Source organism: Sabethes cyaneus, chromosome 2, assembly GCF_943734655.1.
Source record: "Sabethes cyaneus chromosome 2, idSabCyanKW18_F2, whole genome shotgun sequence".
NCBI classification, from domain to species: domain Eukaryota; kingdom Metazoa; phylum Arthropoda; class Insecta; order Diptera; family Culicidae; genus Sabethes; species Sabethes cyaneus.
Window position 1 is genome coordinate 243,423,490 of NC_071354.1, and position 26,071 is coordinate 243,449,560.

Consider the following 26,071-nt stretch of genomic DNA (forward strand, 5'->3'; position numbering starts at 1 on the left):
CACGTTCGTCTCTTTGAGCCTCTAACAATCATGTCCCAAGCGACAATTTGGGTTTTATTACACTCTTATGATGGCTTTTATGACCACAATTGATCGGGAAAACCGCATTAAGAGTGCAATAAAACTTGCGTTGTTACTTGGGGTGTTTGGACTGCTCCGCTTTCAGTCTAGCGCAGATGGCCTCCGCCGTTGCAAAGTTTCGGCCTATAATATCAAAGTCATCTGCGTAGCCAAGAAGTTTTCTATCTTCGTTGAAAATTAAGTCTCTCGCTCCGCCGGATCATCTTCTCAAGGCTGTCAGCTGTCAACTTGTCTCGACTTTTGCCGCGCCTGGAAAGGACTCGATCCTATTGACTCTAATAGTGTCTCCCAGCCAAGATTTGAATATACAACGTACCACAACTGGGAGGCGCAATTTCAACATTTACCTTCTTTTATATAAATTTGATTTTTTTGTCAAATGAAGAACCTGGAGTATAAACCAAAACATCTTATGATGATTGAAAATAATTGTCCATTTCCTGAATAAACTCCTTAAGGTTATGCTATGTCAATTTTTTTTTTGTAGAGCCTCCCCTAAGAAAAATTTCTGGCTACGCCCCTGCCTTTCGGGATTTAGGCTCTATATGGAGTAAGAAGGAGTCAGAAGGAACTTTCAAAGAAATTATGTCTAGATAGAGCAAGAACCGTTATTGCAGAGCAGGTGCACAGAACTTGCAGGTTCAGGGTTACAAAAGCGGCAGCTTCCGGTATCATCCGATATTCTTTTTAAGATAAAGAGCGGGACAGAGTCCAGTTAGGAAACCCGGGATTGTGGGTACAGGTTAAGTTGAGTAGTTTTTTAGCTACTGTAGGATTTGCGGAGATAAATTGAACTGTTTTGTCTACAATCCTGTATTTGATTCCAATGGGATGCTTTTTTAAAAGCATAATTTAGGCGGGCTGCCCAATTATTCCGAGGAACTTCATTACTGAAGCTTTTTTTCATGTGTGGACTCATCACTGCGACCAGTATAGTTGATCTATTGTGATATCGCCCGGGTGTTTGCTGTATGACCTGCACTGCATTTCTTTTAGCTATAATCGCTATTGAATGAGCGATATGCTTATTAAGTTTTATGCGTGCTTGTGTGTATTGGGGTTTACCCTTCCTTCAAAGCTTGATCTACTTTACCCGCATATTCCTCGCTGCCAGTACTATCCCATATTATAGCCGTCCTTAGCGAGGACTCATTCGTACCTCTGACCAGTACACTTTAACTATAGGAGGGACATTTGCACTGTCAAGAGGCGAAAGAGGGTAAATATAGAATTCAACATGAAGGAAGGGTAAATGGAGGGCCTGAGAATAAACCCGTGCTAAAGTCACCTGACATCGAATGGCCTGATTCTACTAAGATTCGAACCCACAACCACTCGCTTGTCAAAGCAGACTCGATAACCTTGCGGCTACGGAGCCCCCCTAAAGCTTAGCCTGACACCAATCAGTATAGAGGAAGTAATAGTACGTTTTCTTCACCCAGTGGACGATTGTTTTTATGGGGTTTATATTGAATCCATCTTATGAGCTTTATAACGTAAGGTAGTGTTTAGAGCTCCCAAAAAACAACTTGACAGTACTGGGTCAACCTATTGCCTAAGCAATAGTCTCAAAACTCAAAACCAAGCTGTTATAACTTGTGAAGGAGTCCGTCGACCACCAGTGTCCTAAGCAAGGGAGAGAGAACTCTTTGTGGACATCCTTTGATCAACGAAATCGTGACCGACGTATCTCCCAATGATGCTGTAATTTTTCTGCTCGAGAGCATTGCTGCATTCAGCTCATTGCAGTGAGGCCCTTTTGACGGAGAGCCTTCGATATCAAGAAAAGCACACAGTGCGGTGATTCAAAATAGAGCAAAGTACAAAATGAGCGATTTCTCAATTAACGTCACTAAGTAATGCAATGCGGTTTCCGTAGATTTACCGTGTTGGTATGTATATTGATTTCCATGCAACGGAGAGCTTTTTAAAAACTGGCTGCGAACATACCTAGTTATCTGTAATTTTCTCCATCAACTTAAGAAGCGTTCATGTCAGACTTATCGATCTAAAAGCTTTATGCATGGTTTTCTCTTTTGATCTCCCTTGAGGTATGAACACCACCTCTATTTTCCGCTAATTCTCCGGGTATTTCCCAAAGCGAAACTGGCTCGAAAAAAATTGATGAGCTCGGACATTCAAACGTCATTCTTTTTCTGTATAAAAATAGGTAGAATACCCTCCAGACTTGTAACTTTCATTAATTCAAAAGAGCTAAGTACCCATTGATTTGATCAAAACCTTTGTAAACAATCGGCGCGCAGGCTGAGGCGAGCCGAGAAAAGGAAACAATAGAAATCATGCAAATATTTCTGAAGAGCCAGTTATGCTGTATACAACTCAGGAATGTTCATTAGAATGTTTAATTCCACTTTCAATCATTCCTCCGATAGTTTCTTGTCGTCCTAAATCCTGAAAATTATCCAATGAACTACAGTTACTAGTGCTGTGGTTCTTCCCGGCAACTTTATTGATGTTCGGGTGGCCGATTTTTTGCAGCATCTCTTCCAGTTCGCAGTCGTTTATGATAAGGTTTCCTTTCTTGTTCTTGTGTCAGATTTCAGTATGCAGTTTTTACGCGGTTGATTCACCTTATAGAGTAAGGAGGGGTAAAGGTGCGATTCAATGATTTATCAGTGCGGATTCCGAGTAGATTGACTAGATTGGCATGGATGGGTGACTACTTTGACAGCTTGAATCTAACGAAAACTTTGGTTGCTCACGAAGCATAGTTATGAGTTATGTGCAAATGTTATTTTAGGGCGGTTTTGATGTAATTTTTCGTTATACGGCAAATACGATATCAACAGGAGGATATTGCTTATTGAAAATTTGTGGCAGCGTTTTACATCACTTACATATCTGTTTTGAAAATACGGTGAAAAGAATTAACAAAATATATTTCGCTTTTCCGTAATTTAATCAAACCCCGTCAAGCACCTAGCGGGGTAAAAGTGCGATTCACGGACGGGGCAAAAGTGCGATTCATGGACGTGGCAAAAATGTATTGCTAATTATATGCAGTATTAGGCACTGTATTGCAGATACTAGAAATGGAAGATCTGCAGAAAACTGTGTGCTCTTCAGATGTTGGCCGAAGGAAAACGATGTTTTCCGCTGATGAAACAAAAAACAAATGTTTGGAAAAGTTTCGATCTGACGGGAGCTGCAATACATCAGCGCAAAATAGGAAAGGCACAGATTAAGAATATTCCGTTCCGAAACATACCGTAGATTGAAGATAATATGGTTTTGTTAGATACTGTAGTGCTAGTTTCATGGATTCGAGCTCCGCACTTTTGCCCCGCTGGTGGGGTAAAAGTGCGAATCGGCACTTGATCAGTAGAATGAAGAATTTATTTCGCATTACACTATTATTCCAGATGATTTATAATTGAATGCAAAGACATTGAGTTACTGCATCACTATAAAATATATTTATATCTCACGAAAATTGATGACCACTTCAAACATCGCACTTATGCCCCGCCCTACTCTAGTTGTTCTCATTATGCATAACAGAGATCCTTCTTCTGTTGCTTTTTCCTTCAATTTCAAGATATGTACAATTCCAAATATAATTTAATTAGAATTTAATGTCAAATATTAGGTGCAAATTCAATTTCAAGTTCAATTTCATGTCCATTTTATATTGTCTTTTGTTGTGGTAAGAAGAGCAGATCTCTTCCTTTCCGGTGCCTACATATTAAGCAGCTGTAGAATACTCGGAGCATCGATCTCGCCAGACGAATTTTTTCCCACAAAAACAGCTTGAGTTTCGAATCACTTTCGCTCTAAAGTCTGCATTTCAAGAAGCTGGCAGCGCTCTACATACGGATGTAGCTGGTGTTACTTCCATCGAAGGAATCCGCTGAACGGCTTTAATAATTCTTGCTATCAATTAGCATTGAATGGGCACTAAACAACTGAGTTGGTCTCAATGACGGAACGCACCGGAGAATAGTAAAGTGATCGAAATTCTTCAGCAATTTAAAATATCCTAGCTGTCGATTGGCCTTGGCAATTATTTCGTTATAGTGTGGATTGAATTTAAGCGAAATATCCATGGTAACGCCGAAATCACGAACCTGGTTTATTCTAGTTACCGTCTTACCAAATATGGTATAATTGAACGTAATCGCGTAATATTTTCTATGAAATGAAATCACATTCCATTCTCAGTGCTAACCGTTAGTAGGTTGCTGGAATACCATTGAGGAAAAAAATCAACTATGTATTCGCTGGAGCATTACACAGTCTTTGACACTCTTGAACAGTTTTACGTCGTCTGCAAAAAGCAATCGGTAATCCAACGGCAGTAAACATCAAACGTCATTCATAAACAGCTTGAAAAGCAATAGTCCAAAATTACTGCCCTGTGGAACACCGGAAATGTTCAAGAAATATGCAGATTTCCTATCTTTATATAGAACAGTTGATTTAAAAGATACGATCGAAGCCATTCTATCAGCGCAGAACAAACTCCAAGCTAAGGTATGTTGTGGTTTCAAAAAAAAACTTGTTTTAACCAAAAATATTTTCCTTTATCTCGATTGTACTAAGTTCTACATCAAAAAAACACCTTGCACCAATCCATTTCATCTCAAAATGATTACCAGCAGACCAAAACTTCCTCGACTAATTGTATATCAACAGACAACCCAAAATATATTTAAAACAAGAAACGAATCGTACAAAAATCTAACAACCGAAAACTTCAAAACTTAATGTGTTTTACCAAAAACAAAACGGTAAAGTCTATACCAAGATACGTGATAGTGATAGTGATAGGTTGGTAGACAGTAAGTAGTAGTAGTAGTAGTAGAAGAAGATGGTATGTATATTCGATAAAAAAGAAAAAGAAAGAAAAACGAAAACGCATATTGATATGTGACTTAGCGATAGTAGTTATAGTAGTAGTAGTAAAAGAGAAAAGCGAAACAGCATATTTGGGATTACTCACACAAAAATTTCTTTTCCTATTGTGTCATATCATTCATGTGATTCAATGACAGTGTGTAACAACAACATTGATTTCATCGATAGATCGATTTTTGCGCATAACCACACACACAATAGAGGAGAAGGGTGTAAATAAATGTAAAAAAAAGGAAAAGAAATTAAGTTCATTTCTTTAAAATATGTCTTTTAGCTCAATTTTTTTTGCAAGACCTAGAAGGGTGTTTGTTTTGCTTGTTTGTTAAACAAAAAAAAAATAATGGGAAAGTTTCTGTGCGGAATGATGTCTGTTGCGATAGAGATCCCAGTTCGACCGCTGTGTCGAATGGAGCGAATCAATCAAAACGGAAGATGCCAAAGTAAGCCAAAGTGAGAGATGTGACAGTGTTGTTAGATTAGGCAGATTAGACCAAAGCGAATGACGGAAAACAAAACTAAACCATCAAACAAAATTTAACACAATTGGTAACCACACAGAATAAATACACATTATCCACTTAGATGTTGAGGAAAAAAGTTCCCTTGGACGTGCCACGTGCGCAAATCCGAAGGCAGAAAGTAGAACATATCCGATCCGATTCGTGGCGGATAACAATTAGCCGCAGACAGACGGTCGGTATTATATCCCAGTAGTTCACTAACGCGTTCATCAATGATTGTAGCGCAAAAAAAATAATACTAAAAAACCGTGTCCATTACCAAGATAGTGCGTAAGGCGGGTACAGTTATAGAGTAGGGCCTACTCTCGTTAGGCCAACTTTTAGACTTCGAAAAAAGAATAGGCAAGAAACGAAACGTAAAACCAAAGTGAAAAGCCGCAACGAAATAACTATTGCGAACTTGAGGAAAGCGCAATCCACCTTTTTTTTTGGGTGTGGACGAGTAATAGAGGTTGAGCTGTGTATGTGTTTATGTGGGAGGAAAACTCAGTTGACGGTTAGAAAGTTAAAAAAAAACGAAGAAAACCGATGAGTTAAAGAAGGTAAAACCGAATGTTTTCCGACTTTTAAGTAAGAAGTAAAGCGTTCGATATTGGATTGGAAGAAAGGTTGAAAGTTGAACTTACTCTTTGCTGTTGGCTTCGAGGCTTTTGCGCCGGAGTTCCTCCAGCGTTACACCATTCTGCTGTTCCCATTCGGCCTTCTCTATCTCGAACGCTTTTCGGCGATCCTCTAGCTCGCGAATCTGCACCTCCAGGGCCTAACGGAATGCGTAATAAGCGGCGTTACTAGACGGTAATTTCCAAACAAAAGTGACAAACCACTTACCCTTTTTCGCTCTTCGTGCCTTCTGGTCAGTTCAGCTTCGGAATCCTTCAGTTTCTGCTTCTTCTCTTTGACCTTCATCTCGAACACTTGCTCCATCTCGGCTTCCATCTTCTTCATCTTGGAATCGTGCTCACGCTTTTCCTCCTCCATCTGGGCTAGTGGGTTCCTGTCAGGTTTGGTTCGATCGCGAGGCGTGAAAAATGCAAAATGATTAGCAATCGGAGTGATGACCTGCTTTAGGAATTATCGGGAAATGATCTTTTATGATTGTGAACTAGATCAGGTGAATTTAATATGGCATGCAAATTTTAGCGGTCCAATTTTGACCCTTTGTTATTGATGTTTTTTTAATTAAGCATGGGAAAACAGTTTAATACCTCAAACCAAGAGGAAATGGAAAACTTACCATCCAGTACCGAATGAGTTTGCGTTAATTGTTCCAATATTGCATATGCTGAATGGGTGAAAGGTGTGATAAATGAAAATGAATCGTCGGTGAGTGTGCAGATATTAAATGCGGAGTGAGATTTAAGTGCTAGCTGATGGGAGTTGTAAGGCCAGTTTAGAGAAGCATTATTATAAAATTACTATTTACAAACGATTTAATGGCATCGGCCGTCCGGCCGATCGACTTACTTATTACTCAGTTTCGATTTTCCATCGTTACCCAATCCGGCCAGCTTTCGACAGCGATAGTTTTCATAGTGTACATTGTTTGTGACGTCCTTCAGATCCTGCAGGTGGGTACGGATGACCATATTTTGCAGAGCGACGAAGTCGCAGTGGTCCAGATTGTCGACTACAAATATTGCATGAGATGTTGAGTGTTTGCACTTGATGACTGGAAAAGAAGTAGGTTACCTTCAACGACACCCCACGGGTGCCGACGGCCACGAACTTTGCGTCCGTCGATTTCCACGATCGCATTAGCACCGACTACTGCGAACGGAACGCGGCTTCGCAACTGTCGCAGCGTTTTTGCGTCCTCCTCTTCGTCCGACGGATCCGGGAAGTCATAGATCTTGATCTTGTGCTGAGCAATTTCGTTGAGAATCTGTTAAGAAACAGAGGATTTTTAATTGAATATTTTCGGCAACCAACATGTTTAATTGAATCAGGTTTGATTGTCCAGAACCTGCTTTATTTTGGGATTGGTCGTTCCAAAGGTACCATTTTAGATGCGGTAAAGATATTTTATTGTAAACGACTGCATTCAGTATTCGTCATCGTGGGAAACAAAAACTATATCCCATTAGATTCGCTGCGGGTGGCTTTAACCGGAAACGCTATAGCCACAATGGGTAGAAAGATTTCAATTACCTGCCTTATACGAGTTGTACAAGAATCTCAATAAGCAGTACGCAGTAAAGTAGAGGATCTGAGCGACAAGCTATTATCTGGTAGCTGATTGAACAGCGTGCTCCCAATTTTGGAGGACTATGGGAGGCAGCAGAACGCTCTGCAAAAACTACCCAAATTCTTATAAAATTTTCAGATTCTTTCTCCTTTTTTTTGCTAGTTATAGGTTTCACGGGGACTACAATTTTGGATTCTCATACAAGAATTCTAGTTTCATAAGCAAGGCATTCTGTACGAATCTTCTGCAGCATTCCATCATACGGTTCCTTGCGAGGAACCTCAGAGACTATGCGTAACTTTTTTGTTCAAGACATTGTCTCGGCTCTCTTTTCCCTTTCTAGCTTTAGCTGTCGAAAAACAGTCCACCACAAAACCATTTAAAGATTTTGCCAGGTCGTCTTTTTATGCATCCTTCATTTCAAATCGCTAGAGATTCCCGGGAAGGGTGCTTGCAAGCTCTAATCGACAGTATGGCCCCACATTGTTTTTTTGGTGCATCTGAACTTGGTTATGGATGCTGCATTTACGTCGTCTCCGGTCTCCGTAGCCAATACTAGAGGACTCTATCCAAGATTGCTGACAGCCAAATCTCGGGTCGCTCCACTGCACGACTAAACAATTCCAATCTACCGGTCTGACGTGATACAACAACTTCTTTAATTGACTAGACCATAGTGCTAATGATATAAAATCCTAACTACTAACTTCTGGAAGTTAGTCGTCTCGATCCGTGTAGCTAAAATCCAGCATCTAACAGAAGGATCACTATGAAGATACGTTCGATCCGAACCAAATCCTGCAGACAGGGTCTCACGAGGAATTCTAGCTGGTAATTTAATGGCCATCGAGTGTAATATCGTCATGCCTTTGCCGAGCAACACCGGGCTTCTGAGTAGAGTAACTTCTATCTGTAAAGTGGCACCGAGTTTCGATGCATTCCGGCTCAGCACACTTCGGGGGTTTGTGGGAAGCTGGTATCAAGTCAGTCAAACAGGACTTTTATTATGGATTATTTGTTGACAGCGTTGTAGCGCAAATCGAGTTCGTCCTTAACTATCGTCCGCTGGCTCCATTGTCCGGGCCTCCCGAAGATATTTCGTCTCTAACAGGAAATTTCTTTGTCGGAGAACCTCTGTTCTCAATCCCATCAGGGTCAAGCTTATAGAAAATGAAATATAGGATCTTAGGTGCTGATGGCCAAGGGACTATTTATGCCACTTACAAAACGGTCCAAATGGAAGCAATGAGTGGAGACCGTATTGTGAAAACCGTCGCCGGTCCAGATGGTCATGTTCGCGTGGCGGGTAGCAAATACAAGCGGGCAATCGCGGAAATTACGATCCTCCCAATCGATCCGGACGAACAACAGTAGATCAAACATCTATGCCGGCCACCGTGTAAACGATTGAACCGGTATTAACGGGGCGTGTTTGGAATCTGAAGCTTAAAAAATATTGATATTTTCTAATCATATTAATCATATTCACTGTGAACATTAGTTTTGAACCTAGAGTGAAAATTTCCCCACCTACTCTGTTGCCCTAAGCGATTTCTCGACGTGACGTGAGAATCGCTTTCTTCTATTCTGGCAGTAGCCGTAGATTCCGTACCGTGCGCTGAGTTCCTTTTTGTCTATCTCGTTCGCAGATTCATTCTTAAGCTGCGGTGGGCGCAGTTTAGTAAACAAAAATTGGCTGAATGAAGAGCGTCGTGTGGTTTTGAGATGCCGGCTTGCAGAGCGGTAACTCTGTAGCGCCTATATGGCTATCTAAATAAACGATCGTGACGTTTTCTGTAAGGCACGCACAAATGTTCATATATCTAATTCATTCTCCGAGCCGCAAGGCACGCAGAAGAAGCCATTTAATTAAGGTGTTTAACCGCAATTTCTTTGCGCGCACCCTTGACGAAACTGGGCCGCGCATTCGTTTTACATTTTATTCTATTCCACCGTCCAAGCATATTTCAAAGTAGTGGAGAGAAAATGGGGCCGAGTCGTTTCACAGGAAAACAAGAAACTTCGAATCTCTCAAGCGGAAACTAATTCTGCCGATAAGTTTACCTAATACACCCGCAAGACAACCGTTATAAAAAATAACCTTTTCAGCCCTAAATTTTAACTGTTTGTTTATTATGTAGGTATTACTCCAATAAATATGCAGCTCGCCGCTCGCGGTGTCGACGGTGACGAGTTCGAGGTTGTAAATGAATTTGTATACCTGGAACAATGACTTTGAAACTTCTGTCAAATGACTTCCTGAGAGCTTTCAAACAACTTTCCCTAATTGCTTTACCATAGTTTTTTCAAGCGACTTAGTAGAATACGAAACATTTTGACGGCTTTCATTTTACTTTTAGACTGACTTCAGGAGACGTATGAGTAGATTTTCAGTTGACCTTTCAGTTTAGTTTCATGTGCTGACTTTCAGATGACTCCTACGACTTTCCGATAGATGACTTTTATGACTTTTAAGATTTGATGACTTTTAAGTGACTTTAATAAAAAGCAGGGCGGTGCTGCAAGAGTCAGCAGGATCGTTGCACAAGCTCCGTAATTGTCCTGAAGACGTTTATAGCCCAAGGCTTTGCTTTTTTTAAGTAACCTTCAAACGACTTTCGCGTAATTTACAGATCACTTTCAGACGAGTCTTAGATGTCTTTCAGGGGATTTTTTAACAAGTTTTAGACGATTTTAGACAATTGTTCGATGACGATGCTTCAGATGGTCACAAACAGCTTTTTGACGTCTTCAACCGACTTGAGACAACTTTCAAACGACTTTCTGATTACTTTTAAATGGCCTTCAAATGACCTTAGGTGACTTCAGACAACCTTCATCTAACTTTCTGGTGGATCTCAGTTGGCTTTGATTCTGATTTCAGCAGACATTTAAACGATTTTCACTAGGTGGTCTTCTGACGACTTTTAGACGGTGTTTAGGTGATTTTCAAATGACTTTCAGGTGAACCTCAGATAATTTACAGATTACTTTCTGACGGTAAAGACGGCGTGTACTTTTAGGTTACTTTTAAACAAATCTCAAACAACTATCAGATGATTTTCGAAAGAGCTTTAGATGGCTTTTAAATAGCTTTTTGACATCTTCAAACGGATTGAGACAACTTTCATCCGACCGTCAACGTTCTGCTAGCTTTCATACGATTTTCTGATTTTTATACGACTTTTGACTCGCAAATGACTTTCAAGCATCTTTCAAAAGGCTTTCGGACCACATTCAGATAATATTCAGTGGACATTCAGACGACTTTCCAGACTACTTTCTATCGAGAGCATCCAAACGGCTTTCAGGCAACCTTCAAACGACCTTTTAATGGCCTTTATGTGACTTTTTAGACTGACTTCTCGAGACATTTAAACGCTTTTCAGGCGACCTTTCAGCTCACTTCTCAGAAGGGTTTCCTACGACTCTTTGATGGATATTAACGACTTTTAGGCGACTTTCAGGTGATCTTCAGCGAACTTCAGGTAATTTTGGGATTATTTTCAGACGAGTTTTAGAGGACTTTCAAATAAATTTGAGTCATTTTTTCGCGTCTTCAAACTGCTTTCAGCAGGATCTTCAGGCTACCGTTAGAGAGCTTTCAGATGCCTTTCAGAAGAATTTCAGACAACTTCCGGACGATTTTCTGGATGACTTTCCTGACTTTCCGGTTATACGACTTTAGATGGTGTTCAGACGACTTTCAGGCGAGCTTTAGACGATGTTCAGGTGACTTTCAGATGACTTTGGGTAGCTTTCACTGCTATATTTTGTCCATGTTGACAACGTTAACTTTATCTCGGTATCAGGGCCGGGCATCGTCGAAACAAATAAATGAAACTGACTTTCTCTTACCTTCCCATCATACATGAAGTGACTTGCTTCATTTGTTAAACAGAACGTTTCAAGCAAGCTTCAGTTGAAGTTGATGACTGTTTCAATTGACGACGGCAGAAAGTCAGGCACGACTTGCCGACATTGACTACGTTAACTATAATATGCGTTGCATTATACAAAATGTTACTCAAATTCAATTCATTTGCATTCAAAGTTGCTGGCCTTTTTCTGAATATTTGATAGAAAAGTACAAATGAAAAGTTGAAACCGATAGTCATGATGAAGTGAAACCCGCTTCACTGACGCTGATTGAAGCCAGTTTGAAAGCAAAGCGGTGCTGCTATTGTTAAAACTGAAGCTTCACTACTTCATTGTTAAGCGACGCTATGTAATTGAAGATGATGTTGACGGGCCCTGCTCGGTATATTTTGGTCAATATACAATTTTGTACAAGTGAATACAAGTGAATTTTGCTCGGGTTTAGCATGCCTGTTAATCGAAATTGGCGCGACGTGACGTCAAATAACAACTGCAGCGGAGAAATCCGCCAACGTATTCTTACTAGAAGTCGTGCTTACTACGGATCCCACAAGAGCCTAAGGTCTGGTCGGTGAAGATTCCGCCGTACTAAGTGTGTCATGTACAAATAGAGCTAACAAGAGCGGCTGTTCTCCACGGGCACGAAACCATACTCGACGGGGCCCATTTTAGAATGTCGTGTGCTAAGGATCATCTTTGACGGGTGTATGGAGGATAGACCATGAGCTGGCGCAACCCTTCGACGAATTCAGCATTTTTTCTGCAGCAGTCAGTCCCACCGTTCATTCCATCTGTTTTGAGCTGGAGTTCGAACGCTATGCACAGTACTGCCACACTTCGTTCTGTCATACCTCCGATTGTACAGCAGAACGAATGCGTTCTGATTTTTTTTTACGTATTCGTTTCGATCAACTTTCCTTTACCGTTTGGAGCACCGAATGATTGCAAAACAGTCAACACCGTCCGGACCGTTGGATTCTCTTGAAAGGCCACATATGGATTGTATGCATTTTAGCAAGCGGCAGATTGACTGCATTCAAAAACCAGTCAAACGACCACTCTTGGAGCGCAAGTTGAATGCAGAAAGCGTACGCATTCACGCAGCCACCGTCAACTTGCACTCCCTTTTCATGATCTATTCCAGGAAGATGCTAAAGTTGGAAGGGTAAAATGTTTGGAGAATGCCGGAAAAATGGTGTAAGCCTCGAATCCGGTTGGTATCAAAGGCGCTGGAGTGCGCAGCGAGCTAAGTTGGTAAACCAAGATCTAGGAAGTGTGAGACAAACAGCTATCATGGACCGAGTATGTGGACGGAACATTGTAATGCAGGTTAATTCCTAACGGACATTGCTTACATTGGTCAAGCAAGTAATAAGTATGTTGCCTACACCTTGCAAGTTTCATCAATGAATCCTTGAGCGTCTTATGCTTAGATTTGAAACAACACAATACAAGCCCGCAGAGGAAAAAAGTAGGAGAGTATTTAAAACTCTTATCGAATGTATATGGAGAATTACTTTAAATTCAGAGGTAACTTCTACAAACAACTAAAGTGGGCACCAATGGGCAACCCACTATCATCTATTTTTCTATTTGAAAAACTAAGTTTGAAATATGTACATCAAATACAGCAAAACTGCAAGGAACTTAATACATTGAAATCCAAAATTGATCATCCTTGCTGTTTTAAACAGTCTATATTTCGAGACTGTCTAGTTCAGTTAGCAAAATGTAATCAAATTGCCCATGTTAGGTCCGGTAAATAGTTCAAAAAAACAGCAAAACTAACCTGTTTCTTGAACAGCGTAATTTCCTCCGGCGTCAGTGTGTCCGCCCGGGCTATAACTGGAATGATGTTGACCTTGTCGCACAGCCGCTGCATAAATTCGATATCCAGGGGCTTCAACCCGTGCCCGGAGGGAGCGATAAAGTACAGGCACACGTGCACACGTGTATCCGGAATGGCCGTTCGCTGAACGCGCGACTCCGCCGTCAGATATTCCTCGTACTTGTTCTCGACAAAGTCCACAATCGGTTTCCAGCTGTAATGAATGAACGCAACAGGGCATCGATAAATTGTTAGAAGTGATTCGTATTGTCAGAGCTAAACCCACCAATTGCTGTTATCTACAGCATCTCCGAAACCTGGTGTATCCACAACGGTCAGCGTCAGATTGACGCCGTTCTCTTTGAGTAATACTTTAGTGCTTTCCACCGCTACTGTTTTCTTGATTCGTTTTGACGGTCCCGGGTGCTGTTCTGGGTGGTACACATCCGACAGGAACATCGAATTGATGAGTGTAGATTTTCCGAGACCAGTTTCACCTGTAATTTAACGTTAGGGGTTAAGTACTTCAAATTTTTTTTGCCATACTAATAAAAAACTTACCAACAACCATAAGAGTAAACTCGAAACCCTTCTTCACCGCCTTTCGGTACACCTGGTTGGGAAGATTCGCGAAACCTACGTATCCGTCCAGCTCCTTGGGCTTCGATTTGATGATCGGTTTCTCCTTCTCGTGGCGCTCGTGCAGCAGCTTGTTCGAGTCCAGATGGCCATTGTTCTGCAGCAGCCCCCCGTCGTGATGACTGTTGGCATTTAGGATTGCGTCACGTTTTTCTTTTAACGAAATATTGGTTAAACTATTGGCCAGTCCGTTCACGCTCGTACCGTTGCTTGTGACGTTGTTGTGATTGTTGTTATTGTTGTTGATGTTGTTGTTCATGTTAGTCACGTTAGACGACAGGCCGATGGAGTTATTAGTATGCGAGTTAATTGAATGCCTATCGCCGACGGAGTTGGCATTATTTAGATGCGATGCACTGTTATGCTGCAGCGGAAAGGAACAGAAATAAAAAAAAAACATAATTCATGAGAAATTTTCTAGGGAGTGTATGCGGTAAGGTAATGAACAACTTATGCCGGTCAATGCTAATAGGCTTGGTAATGGAATACTATGCATTTGCGAATAATTAATTCAATGGATTGTATGCTAATTTGCTGACATTGCTGATAACCGTGCGCCTCCATTAAATTGTATGACCCGGTACTAAGGCAGTTTTGTTCTTTACTTGTCTAAAAATCTCGCCGTGTGGCAGCAAATGAAGCACGAAAAAGGTCGGGTCATAGCAATAAATAACTACGAGGCGGACAGCGTTTAAACAAGCTTAAACATTCACAATTTCAAACGATGTGCTACTTGTTGTTGTTGTTCAAGAAGTAAGTCTTCCGTGACTCTACTCCGTCCGGACGACCCGGAATAAAAGTTTATCTTTGTATTCTGTAAGTGAGTAAGTCTGGTGGCCAATCGATTTAAGTGTGTCCAAATCTAGAATTTCGCAAACTCGGGCCGCAGGGAATGTGAACAACACCTACCACTATGTTATTGTTCGCCAAGTTGAGATTGCTCAGCACCGGTGGATTCGGGGGTGGCCCAGACGGGCTGTTACTCTCCGATTTGAAGAACATTTCACGCTTTGACTGGAGCTGTAAATATAGGCAACACAACAACAAGAAGAGAAGGGGAGAATTAGAAGGGGCTTTGAAGCCAATTTGAAGCTGTTGATGTTTAAATTTTTTTTTTCTTACTCTGAATAACAGAGTAACGACCAACAAAGAACAACAACAATGTTTGGTGGGGAGATTGGAAAGGAAGCATGAAGTGCACACGTTGTTGGTTGCTTCATTTGCTTTGGCCGCCGGTGTGCAGTACGGAACATTGATTTGAAAGGGGGAGCCGTTCTTTCGACCGGCTGGAAGCGTTTGGTGCGGTGAAACGGATTGGAACTGGACATGCAACTGACAGAACGGTGCCGCGTTCGCCACCCTCTCCGCTGCGGTTTTAGGGGATGTCGGGGAGAAGTTTGATGCTGTTCAAGGTTACATTTTTATATAAATCTGTTAATAATTACTTAACTAACAAGCAAGTAAACGAAGTCGCTAGAGCTAGCAGTTAATACATAAAGCTGAAATCACTGAAAATCTTGTAGAAAGCAGCGAAACCTTCCGGGCACTGCAGTGCCCTAGTAAAATAGCGCAATATTATCCGCAAAGTTTTGCGAAATAAGCCCATAAAGCTGTCGTGAATGGACGTAACTTTGTCCGCTCGGTCGCTCGCTCGCTCGCCGTTGTGTTGTGATGATCGGGGGCCGTCGCCGCCCAGCGAAAAAAAAGGGGTGAACTCAACATTACAGAACGTAAATCTTTTCAGTTGGTTGGTAGCAGCAACCTTGTAGGGATATAAATTTACGTACGAAAAACCTACTGACAAACGGGGTCGAAAAGGGGGAAAACTATCTAGACAGGAAAATGATGCAGAGATATATTTTCCTGCTTACGGCGAGACACTATTGACGGTGGTCAGTCAGTGAGTTGACTTTCATGGCTACTTTCGCTACGTGGTTATATAGAGATAAGTTTTCTGTCCTGTACTTTGTTAATATAACTTTCATTGTCTATCTACGCTTCATTTTACGAGCAAATTAAACTGTGGCACAATTAAAGTAATTTACTTAACGATCAAACTTTGCGCTTGGAGAAGCAAAGCGGTAAACTGTAAGTGAATCAGAAATAATTTCATATCAATAATGAACATCAGAGGTATTAAATTGCTTCCTTAAAACGTCATTTGGCCACTTTTACCATGGATGGCGGCAACTACATTATATCACTTCTGCGTCTAACTCATAAGTCATAGAGAGAAGGTGATGAATTTGTTTCATCACTGCCAGGAAGAATTTTCAGTGCGGATTTCTTTGTAAAATTTTCCTCGTATTTCTACCTGCCCTACGTTGAAATATTAAATTTTGAGAAATTATTATTAATTACTATGACTTGAAACTATTCTTGTGAGTGTTACCTTTGTTTTCATTTTAACATGACTTTAGAATACATACCGTGACCGCTTCTGATTCTGCGCATTTTTCTTTACATCAGTATTTTTTAACATTGTGCATAACTATGATCATTACGTTACGGGCCATAATATTTGCGAGCGAAATAATTTAACGTGAAACTGAAAGTATTTTATATGGCAGAAAACATCATCGTTAGCACCAACGCTAAGATTGTCCTTCTAGAAAATTAACAAATGTATGATCTAAATTCTTTGCAATGATCAAATTACCTAGCATAATTAGAAAGAATAATTAGTTTTAGTCATGTTTTAGACAAAAAGAGAGATTGCATGCATTGCTTTCCTTAGAAAAATGCGATGCAATAATGCGCAGATTTAGGCACAGATTTTTCCTTCATGTTCCAAATTCTGCGCAGTAACGTATCCTACGAAGAAATCGCGAAAGAATACGCAATCTCACCCAAATGGCTGAGGTACAGAGGCATGAAAATTCAAGTAGAATCTTTAACTTGCATTGATTGGCATCCTGTGCTGTGTCTCGGGGTTCGAACCTATGAGCGCCAATTCATGAAACCATGTCTTCTATTTTTTTAATGTCCAACCTCATGGGGCTGTCAGAGAGTGGGAAAAAGGTTTCTATATGAAAACACAATTTTTAGTATTAGTCTACAGTGTAATGTTTAGTATGCAGAAAACCCGAATCAATTCGCCCTTCACGTTATCGAGAATAAAATATTTTAAATGAGACAATCAAAATGATAACAACATTCCTTTGCTACCTGGACAGCACAAGAAGGCCGGATCATGGATTTAATTATGGTAATGGCTAATGCCGGATTTTTTGGTGTGCCTTCAGCGTATAAAGATATAAACAGCACGGCAGGAGTATTTATTTTCGTTTTTTGGATGCGCAGAATTAGGAGCAAATATGCGCAGAATAAGGAACATGGGTAAGAAAGTGCGCAGAATTAGGCACCGTCCGTGGCTTAGTTTACAAAACGAAAAATATACTCAATTGTTGGTCGACTTATAATTTCCATATTTTTTACCAGATATTATAGACCGTAGCACTACACGTTGCCGCTATCCACGTTGTTAATTTAAATCTAGAATACTTAGAATAGCGGAAGAATCATAAAAATGTCTTAACTGCGCAGAATATAGTACGTTCACGGTAATACGGAAAGCAAATGCTAGGATTTATCAACTTTTTTTACCCAAATGTCTTTAAAACACTTCCTATATTGTCTATATGAGATCAATGGTTCAAACTTGTAACTGATTTGGTTAAAGAATGCTTGCAGTGCGATGGACCATTCAAGATCATTTCCTTGACCAAAAAGGATGAATCCAAGGATAAATCCAAATCCACTCCTGTTCCCCCTGCCATAGTCGATCTTTTCCTACCAGTGCACATCAGTCGTCCCGAATGATGAATGAAGCCTCCAAAGCGCAAACCCTGGTAAGTATCAGTGCGATTATTTCCTTACTACCGCTGATACACACTTTGACCCAAGCGTCACCTCACACATCGATCTCCCCATCAGTCTAGACTCACCCATCGAGCATACCAGTCTGGACAGCTCATCGCGTCTCTACCGACGTCTGAGGCTGTACCGAGATGCAATGATTTCGGTATTATGGTAGCCCCGACCCCCCACCTCAGCCGAGTTATTCCTACCAGCGAACAACAGTCGTCCCAGGCCTGGGTGTGGGTGTACGGAAAACTCCACAGCAGGCAAGTGCAACAACACCTATAACAATTCCTTCGATGACACAGTCTCCGTTTCCAGCTCTGTGCCTGACCCGCAGCTGAACTCTTATCACCCAATGCTAATTTACTACCAGAACGTGCGCGGACATCGAACCAAAATCGATGATTTTTTTTATTGCTGTAACTGAGTTGAACTTCGTAGTAATCGTATTAACGGGAACCTGGATTAACAACAAGATTCACTCGCAACAGCTATTCGGGGGCGCATTGTCGGTCTTCTTTTGAACTGCTGTTCGGTGAATACAATTAGTCCATTGTAGTTTGGAATGTTCTTGTTAGCATCAAGTATCAATGTTCTCACGTTTCCGCAGCTCGGACCGCGTTTTTAGACGGTTTCTGTTTCCACGGTCTGACACAAATTAATCCAGTGTTAAGCAGGAATAATCGACTGTTGGATCTGATACTTGCCAATGATCCCGCCATTCAACTTTGCTCGATTTCCGAGGCGGGCGAACCTACTATTACGCTTGCTTGATGTCCATCACCCCGTTCTTGATATTACATTCAGTTTTCCGATCCCTGTCGTGTTTGAGGATGTTATCAACGGCAACGGTTTAGATTTCCATAGAACTGACTTTAATGGCTTGGCCACGGCTATTGCGCAGGTCGACTGGCAATATTTGTTACTGTCTCCTGATGGATTACCGAAGAATGGCCGAAACACAAATGACCGAATCACAAAAGGCTGAAACACAAATGGCCGAACGTCATATTCGGCCGAAAATAATCACGGTATCCAGCCTACACAAATGTTGGGTATACGCTGTCCTTACTTGCTGCCGCTCATTCTGACTTAACTAAGGGATAGTCCCTACTAGTCAGTGGCCGGCGCTTCCGACGGCGCTTAGGGGAAGAAAGAACTATCAATCACCTGTACTATATCTACCGAAATAAAAAAATAAGACGCAGAGTATGTTCTGTTTTTTTGAAACTAAGGTACAGAATTTTACGAAAAGCATTCCGGGAAAATTCGGCCTTTTGAGATTCGGCCATTCGTGATTCGGCCTTTCGCGATTCGGCCTTTCGTGATTCGGCCTTCTGTGACTGTTATTGGAATTCGGCCGTTTGGATTGCGACCATTTGTGTTTCGGCCATTCGGTACCAGCCCCTCCTGATGTTGACACCGCTGTTTATCAATTCATTCGCACTTTGAACAGTTTGATCGCCGTATATGTCCCCATACATCGACCCGTTCGCAAGCCTCCATGGGGAAACGCGCATCTTCGCCGATTGAAACGTGCAAAATCCTCTGCTCTGCGCGCATTTCAAAGATCACACGACCAAGCCATACTTTAACCGTACTTGTAGCAATTTTCGAGCGTAAACCGTTTTCTGTATAAACAGTATACTCTACGAATGCAGGATAACTTCGCAGAAATCCGAAGAAGTTTGTTTGTCAATTCTAAGAAAAACAAAGACAGGCCACCTGTCTTTGGACGATCGTAAAGCAAACGTTGCTCGCGAATCTCTTTGCTACACACTTCAACCAGTCAGCAGTTTTTTCTGCTTCTTGCGAACAAATTGTCCCTGCTGTTAGGAATAACAGACCAAACGAGGTCATCAGCTCCAAAGTTTTTCGTGTAACGGAGGAGAAAATATTCGTTAGCGGCCGGATCTGGTCGGAAGATGAAATATCATCTTGCATCCTGGAACAATGTTCTGCTCTCGCTAGACCTCTTTCAGAATTGTTCAATACATTAATCCAGCAGTGTAAGTTACCTACTCTATGGAAAGAATCAGTAATGTTCCCTGTACAAGTGTACACAAGTGTACATTATTATGCTCCAGTTCTAAAATGCTCGAGATAATCGCGAACGACGCTTTGTTCGCTATTTAGCTGTTAACCCTACATTTCCTCAGACCAGCATGTGTTTTTCCAAAACGTTCAGTCTCCACGAATCTCATCGATTTCGTCTCGTTCTGCCTGCGCAACAGAATGAACGGGTGCAAATGGACGCATTGTACACGGGCCTGAAAGCAGCGTTTGATCGGGTGGATCACGGCATCCTCCTTGCTAGGCTGGAGAAGCTGGGAGTTTCCGCACCGTTCTGCAACTGGCTACACTCGTACCTAACACAGCGTAGGCCGTAGGCCGTAGGATGAATGTGAAGATCGGACCCGAGCTTTCCGACTCGTTCAGCAACGTTTCTGAGGTACCATAGGGGAGCAACCTTAGACTGTTGCTCTTTTCTCATTTTATAAATGAACTATCAGTTTTCCTGGCACCAGGCTGTCGCCATCTCCTTTTACCGTAAAAATAAGCCTACAGCCTTTAGCTGCGCGGAACGTTTGGTCCAATGCGTCCATAACATTCGTGATCTTGGTGTCTTGGATAGCGCACTACTTTTCCGTATACACTACAACGGAGCCAATAAGCAACTTGGATTTATTTTCAAAATCGCTAAGGAGTTCCATAACCCGTACTGTTTTCAATCTTTCTATTATGCACTTGTAAGGTCTGTTTTGGAATTCGGTTCAGTGATCCAGTGTCCATATCAATCAATTTGGATCGCTACAATCGAAGCAGTAAAGTGAAAAATTCTACGGTACGCCACACCATATGGGAAACTCTGCCGTTTGCTTAATTTGGAGACTCTTGAAAGATGTACCAACGCTCAAGACACGTCCCTGGCTAGATTGTTATTAGGAGATATTGACTGCACCGCCCTTCTGAGGTTAACTGAATTTGTATGCTTCTAAATGACACTTCAGCACTAGGTATTTCCTGCACCTACAAGGACGGAATGAAACTATGGACTGTACGACCCTCTTCGATTTATAGCAATGCGGCCTAACGAACCCTACGGTTAGTCCGACTTCAACTTGACGGCTAATAACTTTCAACGAAATCTCTCTCGCAAATGATAAATTTGTAACGTAAAATCAGTACAAAAACAATTTCTTTTACATGCTCCAGCTAGATAGGACATCATTTTCTCTCCCATCATTTTTTTTGTCGGAAGATTTGACCACTGCGACCATTATTTTGATCTATTGTGGTCCCATCATACGAAGCACGCTGCATGTTTAAAAAGTTTGAATGATTGTGTGTAGGGGAATTCATGAACGCAGGGTTGACATAAATCTACGCATGTGTGGGCAATCCGATAATGCTTGACATTTATTATATTGGCTTCGAGATTAAATTTTCCAAATGGCTGTGCTCTGTGTATCATTTTTACCAGTTTCCTAAAATTTGTAGTTCTATAAAGGGTTAAACTACTAGGTCACAATCACTTATCCAAACGCACAACTTTTGATTGAAAAGAAATTATTTAATAAGCAAGTAATCTGGGTTTTCATCAATTTCTTCGAAAATAACACCATTTGTTATGACAGACTGATGTGAAGGATGATTGACTTTCATCGAACATGTTGACTTTTTTACCTGTTTTGATTTTACTTGTCTCCGACTGTACGCAGTCAAACGTAAAACTCTTTTTTAGAAAGTGAAGAAGCGTCTAGCATGTCTGGATCTGGAACTGGGTCTGGATGGAAGAATGATATATTGGAAGAACTGGAAAATTTTCGACATATAGTCCCACAGATAAACCTTTGATTGACCCATAGAATTCATTCTGAAATGTAAAGCAATCCCTTTCCATGCAAAGTTTAGCACACTTCAAATAAACTTGCGGAATTGCAAAGCAAAGCAAAGCCTAGGTGCTACATTCCGTTATCGAAACTACCTTCTGTTTTTATACGACTGACTTCGCAGCCAGCTGTTAGAGTACAGGACAATTGCAGGGCCAGTAGCTACGATCCTATTGACTCTAACAGCCTCTCCCAGCCGAGACTTGCGGAATTACTCTAGATGTAAATGGAAAACTTTTTATGCTTTATTAGCTTTAGGTAAAATTACAAGCTTTAATTATTTTGGTTGCGAGGTTTTAACCGCCGAACGGTCATACGCCCAAACAAGGGGGAGGCACAAATAAGTTAAAGGGATGTCGTTTCTACTGCATTTAGACCGATTGCAGTTGTGCAAGTGACTGTGAGAAAAGAGTGGGGTACCATCGAGCAGGGATATATGGAAAAGAAAACCTTGGTTTCGTTTTTTGTTACAGGGATAACTAGCTACGTGACAGAAAGGGGAGCTGATTGGAAAGAAGCCAACAGGGGGGAGACGTGTAACGTGAGTATGAATGTATGTTCCGCCATAACTCCGGAAGGGCTGGACGGTTGTTCAACAAACGTCGTTTGTCAAACACATGTTTTTTGACATGAAAGAATCAGCGTAGTGGGGTTGACAAAAGAGTGAGACGGTCTGTTACAAGGGGAGAGGAAGATTCAAATGGGTAAAGGAGTGCATTTCTCTTGCATTTAGAACGATAGCACTTGTGCACAAGTGGCTGGATTTATGAAAGGGAGAATAGGATGGCCATTAACAAGAGGGAGGTTCAAAAACGTAAAGGCTTTGCGTTGATTACAAATGGCTGGGAGACAACGGGAGGGAAACTGACAAAGAGACAAAGGGCGTAGATACATTCCAATGAAGAAAAAGGGTTTTGTTTCTTGCATTGTGAGAATTTTCGTTACAATAGTAGATGTACTGATTGAGAGACAAAGGGATCCCTAGTTAGATCGGGCTCCAGAACGCCTTGCCCGTTCTCCACCAAACTTGGCACACAGGTTCCTTGACATAAGCTAATCAGCACTGGGGAGTTCGCTTCTGTTATGGGAATTTTCAGAAAGCAAACAGATGCATAATTGGCTTAAATTTGATACACACGTTCTTTGGCATACAAAATCAACACAGGGTGGTTAACAAAAGGGAAGGACAGCCTCTTACAAGGGCGGGAGGAAGGTTTAAAAGGGTGAAGGGGTGCATTTATTGCGCATTTGGACCGATAGCAGTTGTACAGGGGCTGGATGATAAATAGGGATTTCTGAAAGAAGAAGTTAGGGTGGCCGTGGACAAGGGGAAGGTTCAAAAAAGCAAAACGTGGAATACTAGCAGTCTGTTAAACATAGCATAGCATAGCATAGCCCATGAGTTGCCCGCGATTGATCCAGATTAGCTGAAATTGCACAAAGAACTATCAGAATAATGCTTGAAGATGTGCTTCTTTGTGATGATCAAAAGCAAAGCCGGTCACATCCAATACAGTTCAATTTGGGAGAGAAAGGAATGTTTGTCCGACACTTGCTACTACTAGAAACCGAGGAATTCTCTGTATCATCCACAAATATCACCAGAAGGAGTTGTTAATGGAAAGGAATTCATCTGGATCCACCGAGGCAGGTAGTTCGACCGCTGTTGTTAAAGCTCGCGCACAATTTAGGGACGTGTTTGATTACGTGGTCATTGTGAAACAGGTTCCTGCTACCTAGTGGAAATCCGAAATATCGATATAAGAAAAAAAATTAAAAGACATCGGTTTACCGACACCGAAGATTATGTGCTATCAACCCATTCGATCCGTTCGAAATCGTGTGCGAGCGGTTATTAGATACCGATAGACGTTTGTTGCTATGCGCGAAAGCCGTCTCGAGACAAACGTGGACTATTTGGCATAACCGCTGTCGGAAAAATGCAACCTGCGAGGCAAGACAGCAAACGATGCTAAATAGTCATACGAAACGATACTTAATAATCGGCGCTATGAGACCAACCTAAATATTCGAAAATTATCTTGTAAGTCAGTAATTATTGAAATTAAGATCAAAAATACATTTTTTTTTTAAATTTAATATAATGGTAATGGTACTTATAAAAAACCATATTTTGTTAATTTATTCCGAAAAATTCTATTTGAAAAATTCTTGCCAACGCTAATATGCAGAGATATTAGCGCCTTACACGCTTGATATTAGCAGTCCATTGAACATTGTCGACAAAAAAAATAAGAATAAATCCCGAGTTTAAATTCTTTCCAAGTATTTTTTAGGACTACTGGGAAATAAGCAAATATGAAATCCAAAATATCTTTTGGTTTGTTCAATCTAAGCATTATGACAACAGCCACAAGCCATTTTATAAAATGGTAATTTCATAGAAAATTTCAATATCTCCTCATGTCGCTGAGCCAGATTCAAACGATTGATGTCAAAAGAAAAATATTTTTTGTGAGGATTCCAGTGGCTAGTGTTTGTCTGAGGCACACGTCCTTTTCTAGCAATTTTGGCCAAATGAAAGGTAATTTACGCTAGTTTTCTCGATGGATATTTTTGGATTCTGCTGAGATAAAATAAATTAGTTTCGCCATAATAGCATTGTATTTGCACATGGTTGTTTCCTGCTGTTTTGATCAAATGAATGCCTTATCCAAGAAACTTTAAGGTTGTATAATAGCTTATCAAGCGCTTATTTCACGGATATTAGCTGTGCAATAGTTGAATAAGCTATTCTTAAACAAAAATATTTGTTGGGAAGTTTCTTAATGCAAAAGTAAATATTTCGGGTTTCCGCTGGATCCAATGTAACCTTTTTCGTCAGAAAAAGATTTTTTTTTGAAATGCAACGATTTGGTGTATGTTTACTGTTTGTTTCCGGTAATTTTGGCCAAATATACATTATTTTAGCCTAATTCCCCTAACCCTAAGCCCAATTCATTTCGGTAATTGCCATAAAAAGTTTACAAAGACAAGGAAAAAGAGTATTACACATGGGAGCGGCTTTGGTTTGTTATAGGAATTGTTGGAAACATAGTTTTTTCTAAATACAGAAATGATTCATCTATACGGAACAACAAACTTAAATTTTTGAAGTGTTCATGGGCAAAGAAAATATGAGTTTTTTACAAAAACCTTGATAAAAATAACAGTGCTAAAGTAAATTATTGTAATAATCAGGTCAATTACCGCTCTGACCACTATTAAAAACAGACAGTGAAAGTAACTAAAATAAATAATAACACTGAAAGCAACAACTTCAACCACGATATCTAACCTTCTCGCGCTCCGCTTTGTCGATCTTGGTGAACTCGTTGCGATCGCGGTCGATCTTGTTGAACGAGGACGAATATTTTGGCAGCGTTGGAGGTGGAATGGGCCGGGCCGCTATCGTTGGCTTTTCGTGTGTTTTGTTGCTACTGTGGATGCCGGCGGTGACCGGGGCCGCCGGACTGCTGCCGACCGCTGCCGGGGTCGTACCGGCCCCGACGGCCGTCGAGTTCAGTGGACTCGACTGAAAGTTTGCCATGTAGGCACCGGGCGACGACAGAATGGGTTTCACCGGCGGAACCGGTGGTCCGGCTGGTGGCTGCGTTGGTGTCGATGCACTCATATTTTCATAATCCTTCTGATGGCAAACACTACGCTATTTACACTCTGGGTTACACTAAGGGGGTAATTTTATATCACTGTTGTTATCACTCGTGGAAATCTATTTGCCCGTAGCTGGAAATACGATAATTAGACACTAATTGTTGACATTAATCACACCAACACGGTGCTTGTTTCTAGCACTGCGTCAAGCTTCGTGAAGGTTTTATTTTACAACATAACCGACAACGATTCCAGTAATGTATTGCAGCAACCGTATCAATTTCCCACTGATCTCGTTTCACATGACATGGCTGTCGTCCTTAGAAGTATGCAAGGCACGCATTAACACGCAAACAAATATGCCCCAGCTTCCGTTCGCTTATCAATTTTCTGCCGACTCAAATAGACTGATTCGCGCGATGAACGTCGGGGAGAATTCCAAACAAGACAATGATTGATCTAGATTCAATCGACCTCACTTCGGCTTACTTACTGCGCAGAGCGGCAAGCGTTTCATTAATCACTACTCCAGTACAGTACGATTTGAAGCACACGCGCTCCTTGAGGACTCGCATGGCACGCTCTCACCTCGCACATTCACACGTCGCAACACACAAACTCTGAACTCATACGAAGCCGAACTACGCGGTACGACGACTGGTCGCTGTTTGCCGACTGGAGGCACAGT

At 41.3% G+C, this 26,071-nt stretch overlaps 1 protein-coding gene across 3 annotated transcripts in view; it reads right to left on the reverse strand.

Annotated features, from left to right (window-relative positions):
• LOC128738712 (septin-7) overlaps nt 1–26,071 on the reverse strand; it is a 73,487-nt gene that overhangs the window by 17,800 nt on the left and 29,616 nt on the right. The window contains exons 2-10 of one of the 3 annotated variants that reach the window (XM_053834036.1): nt 25,067–25,515; nt 14,921–15,031; nt 13,934–14,375; nt 13,659–13,869; nt 13,334–13,586; nt 7,170–7,362; nt 6,945–7,107; nt 6,309–6,474; nt 6,107–6,240 (exon numbers count right to left, since the gene is read on the reverse strand). In XM_053834036.1, coding sequence (XP_053690011.1) covers nt 6,107–6,240; nt 6,309–6,474; nt 6,945–7,107; nt 7,170–7,362; nt 13,334–13,586; nt 13,659–13,869; nt 13,934–14,375; nt 14,921–15,031; nt 25,067–25,402 — 2,009 coding nt within the window. In that variant the 5' untranslated portion in view covers nt 25,403–25,515. The remainder of the gene's footprint in view (nt 1–6,106; nt 6,241–6,308; nt 6,475–6,944; nt 7,108–7,169; nt 7,363–13,333; nt 13,587–13,658; nt 13,870–13,933; nt 14,376–14,920; nt 15,032–25,066; nt 25,516–26,071) is intronic. The other 2 variants (XM_053834037.1, XM_053834038.1) reach the window with 2 other exon arrangements.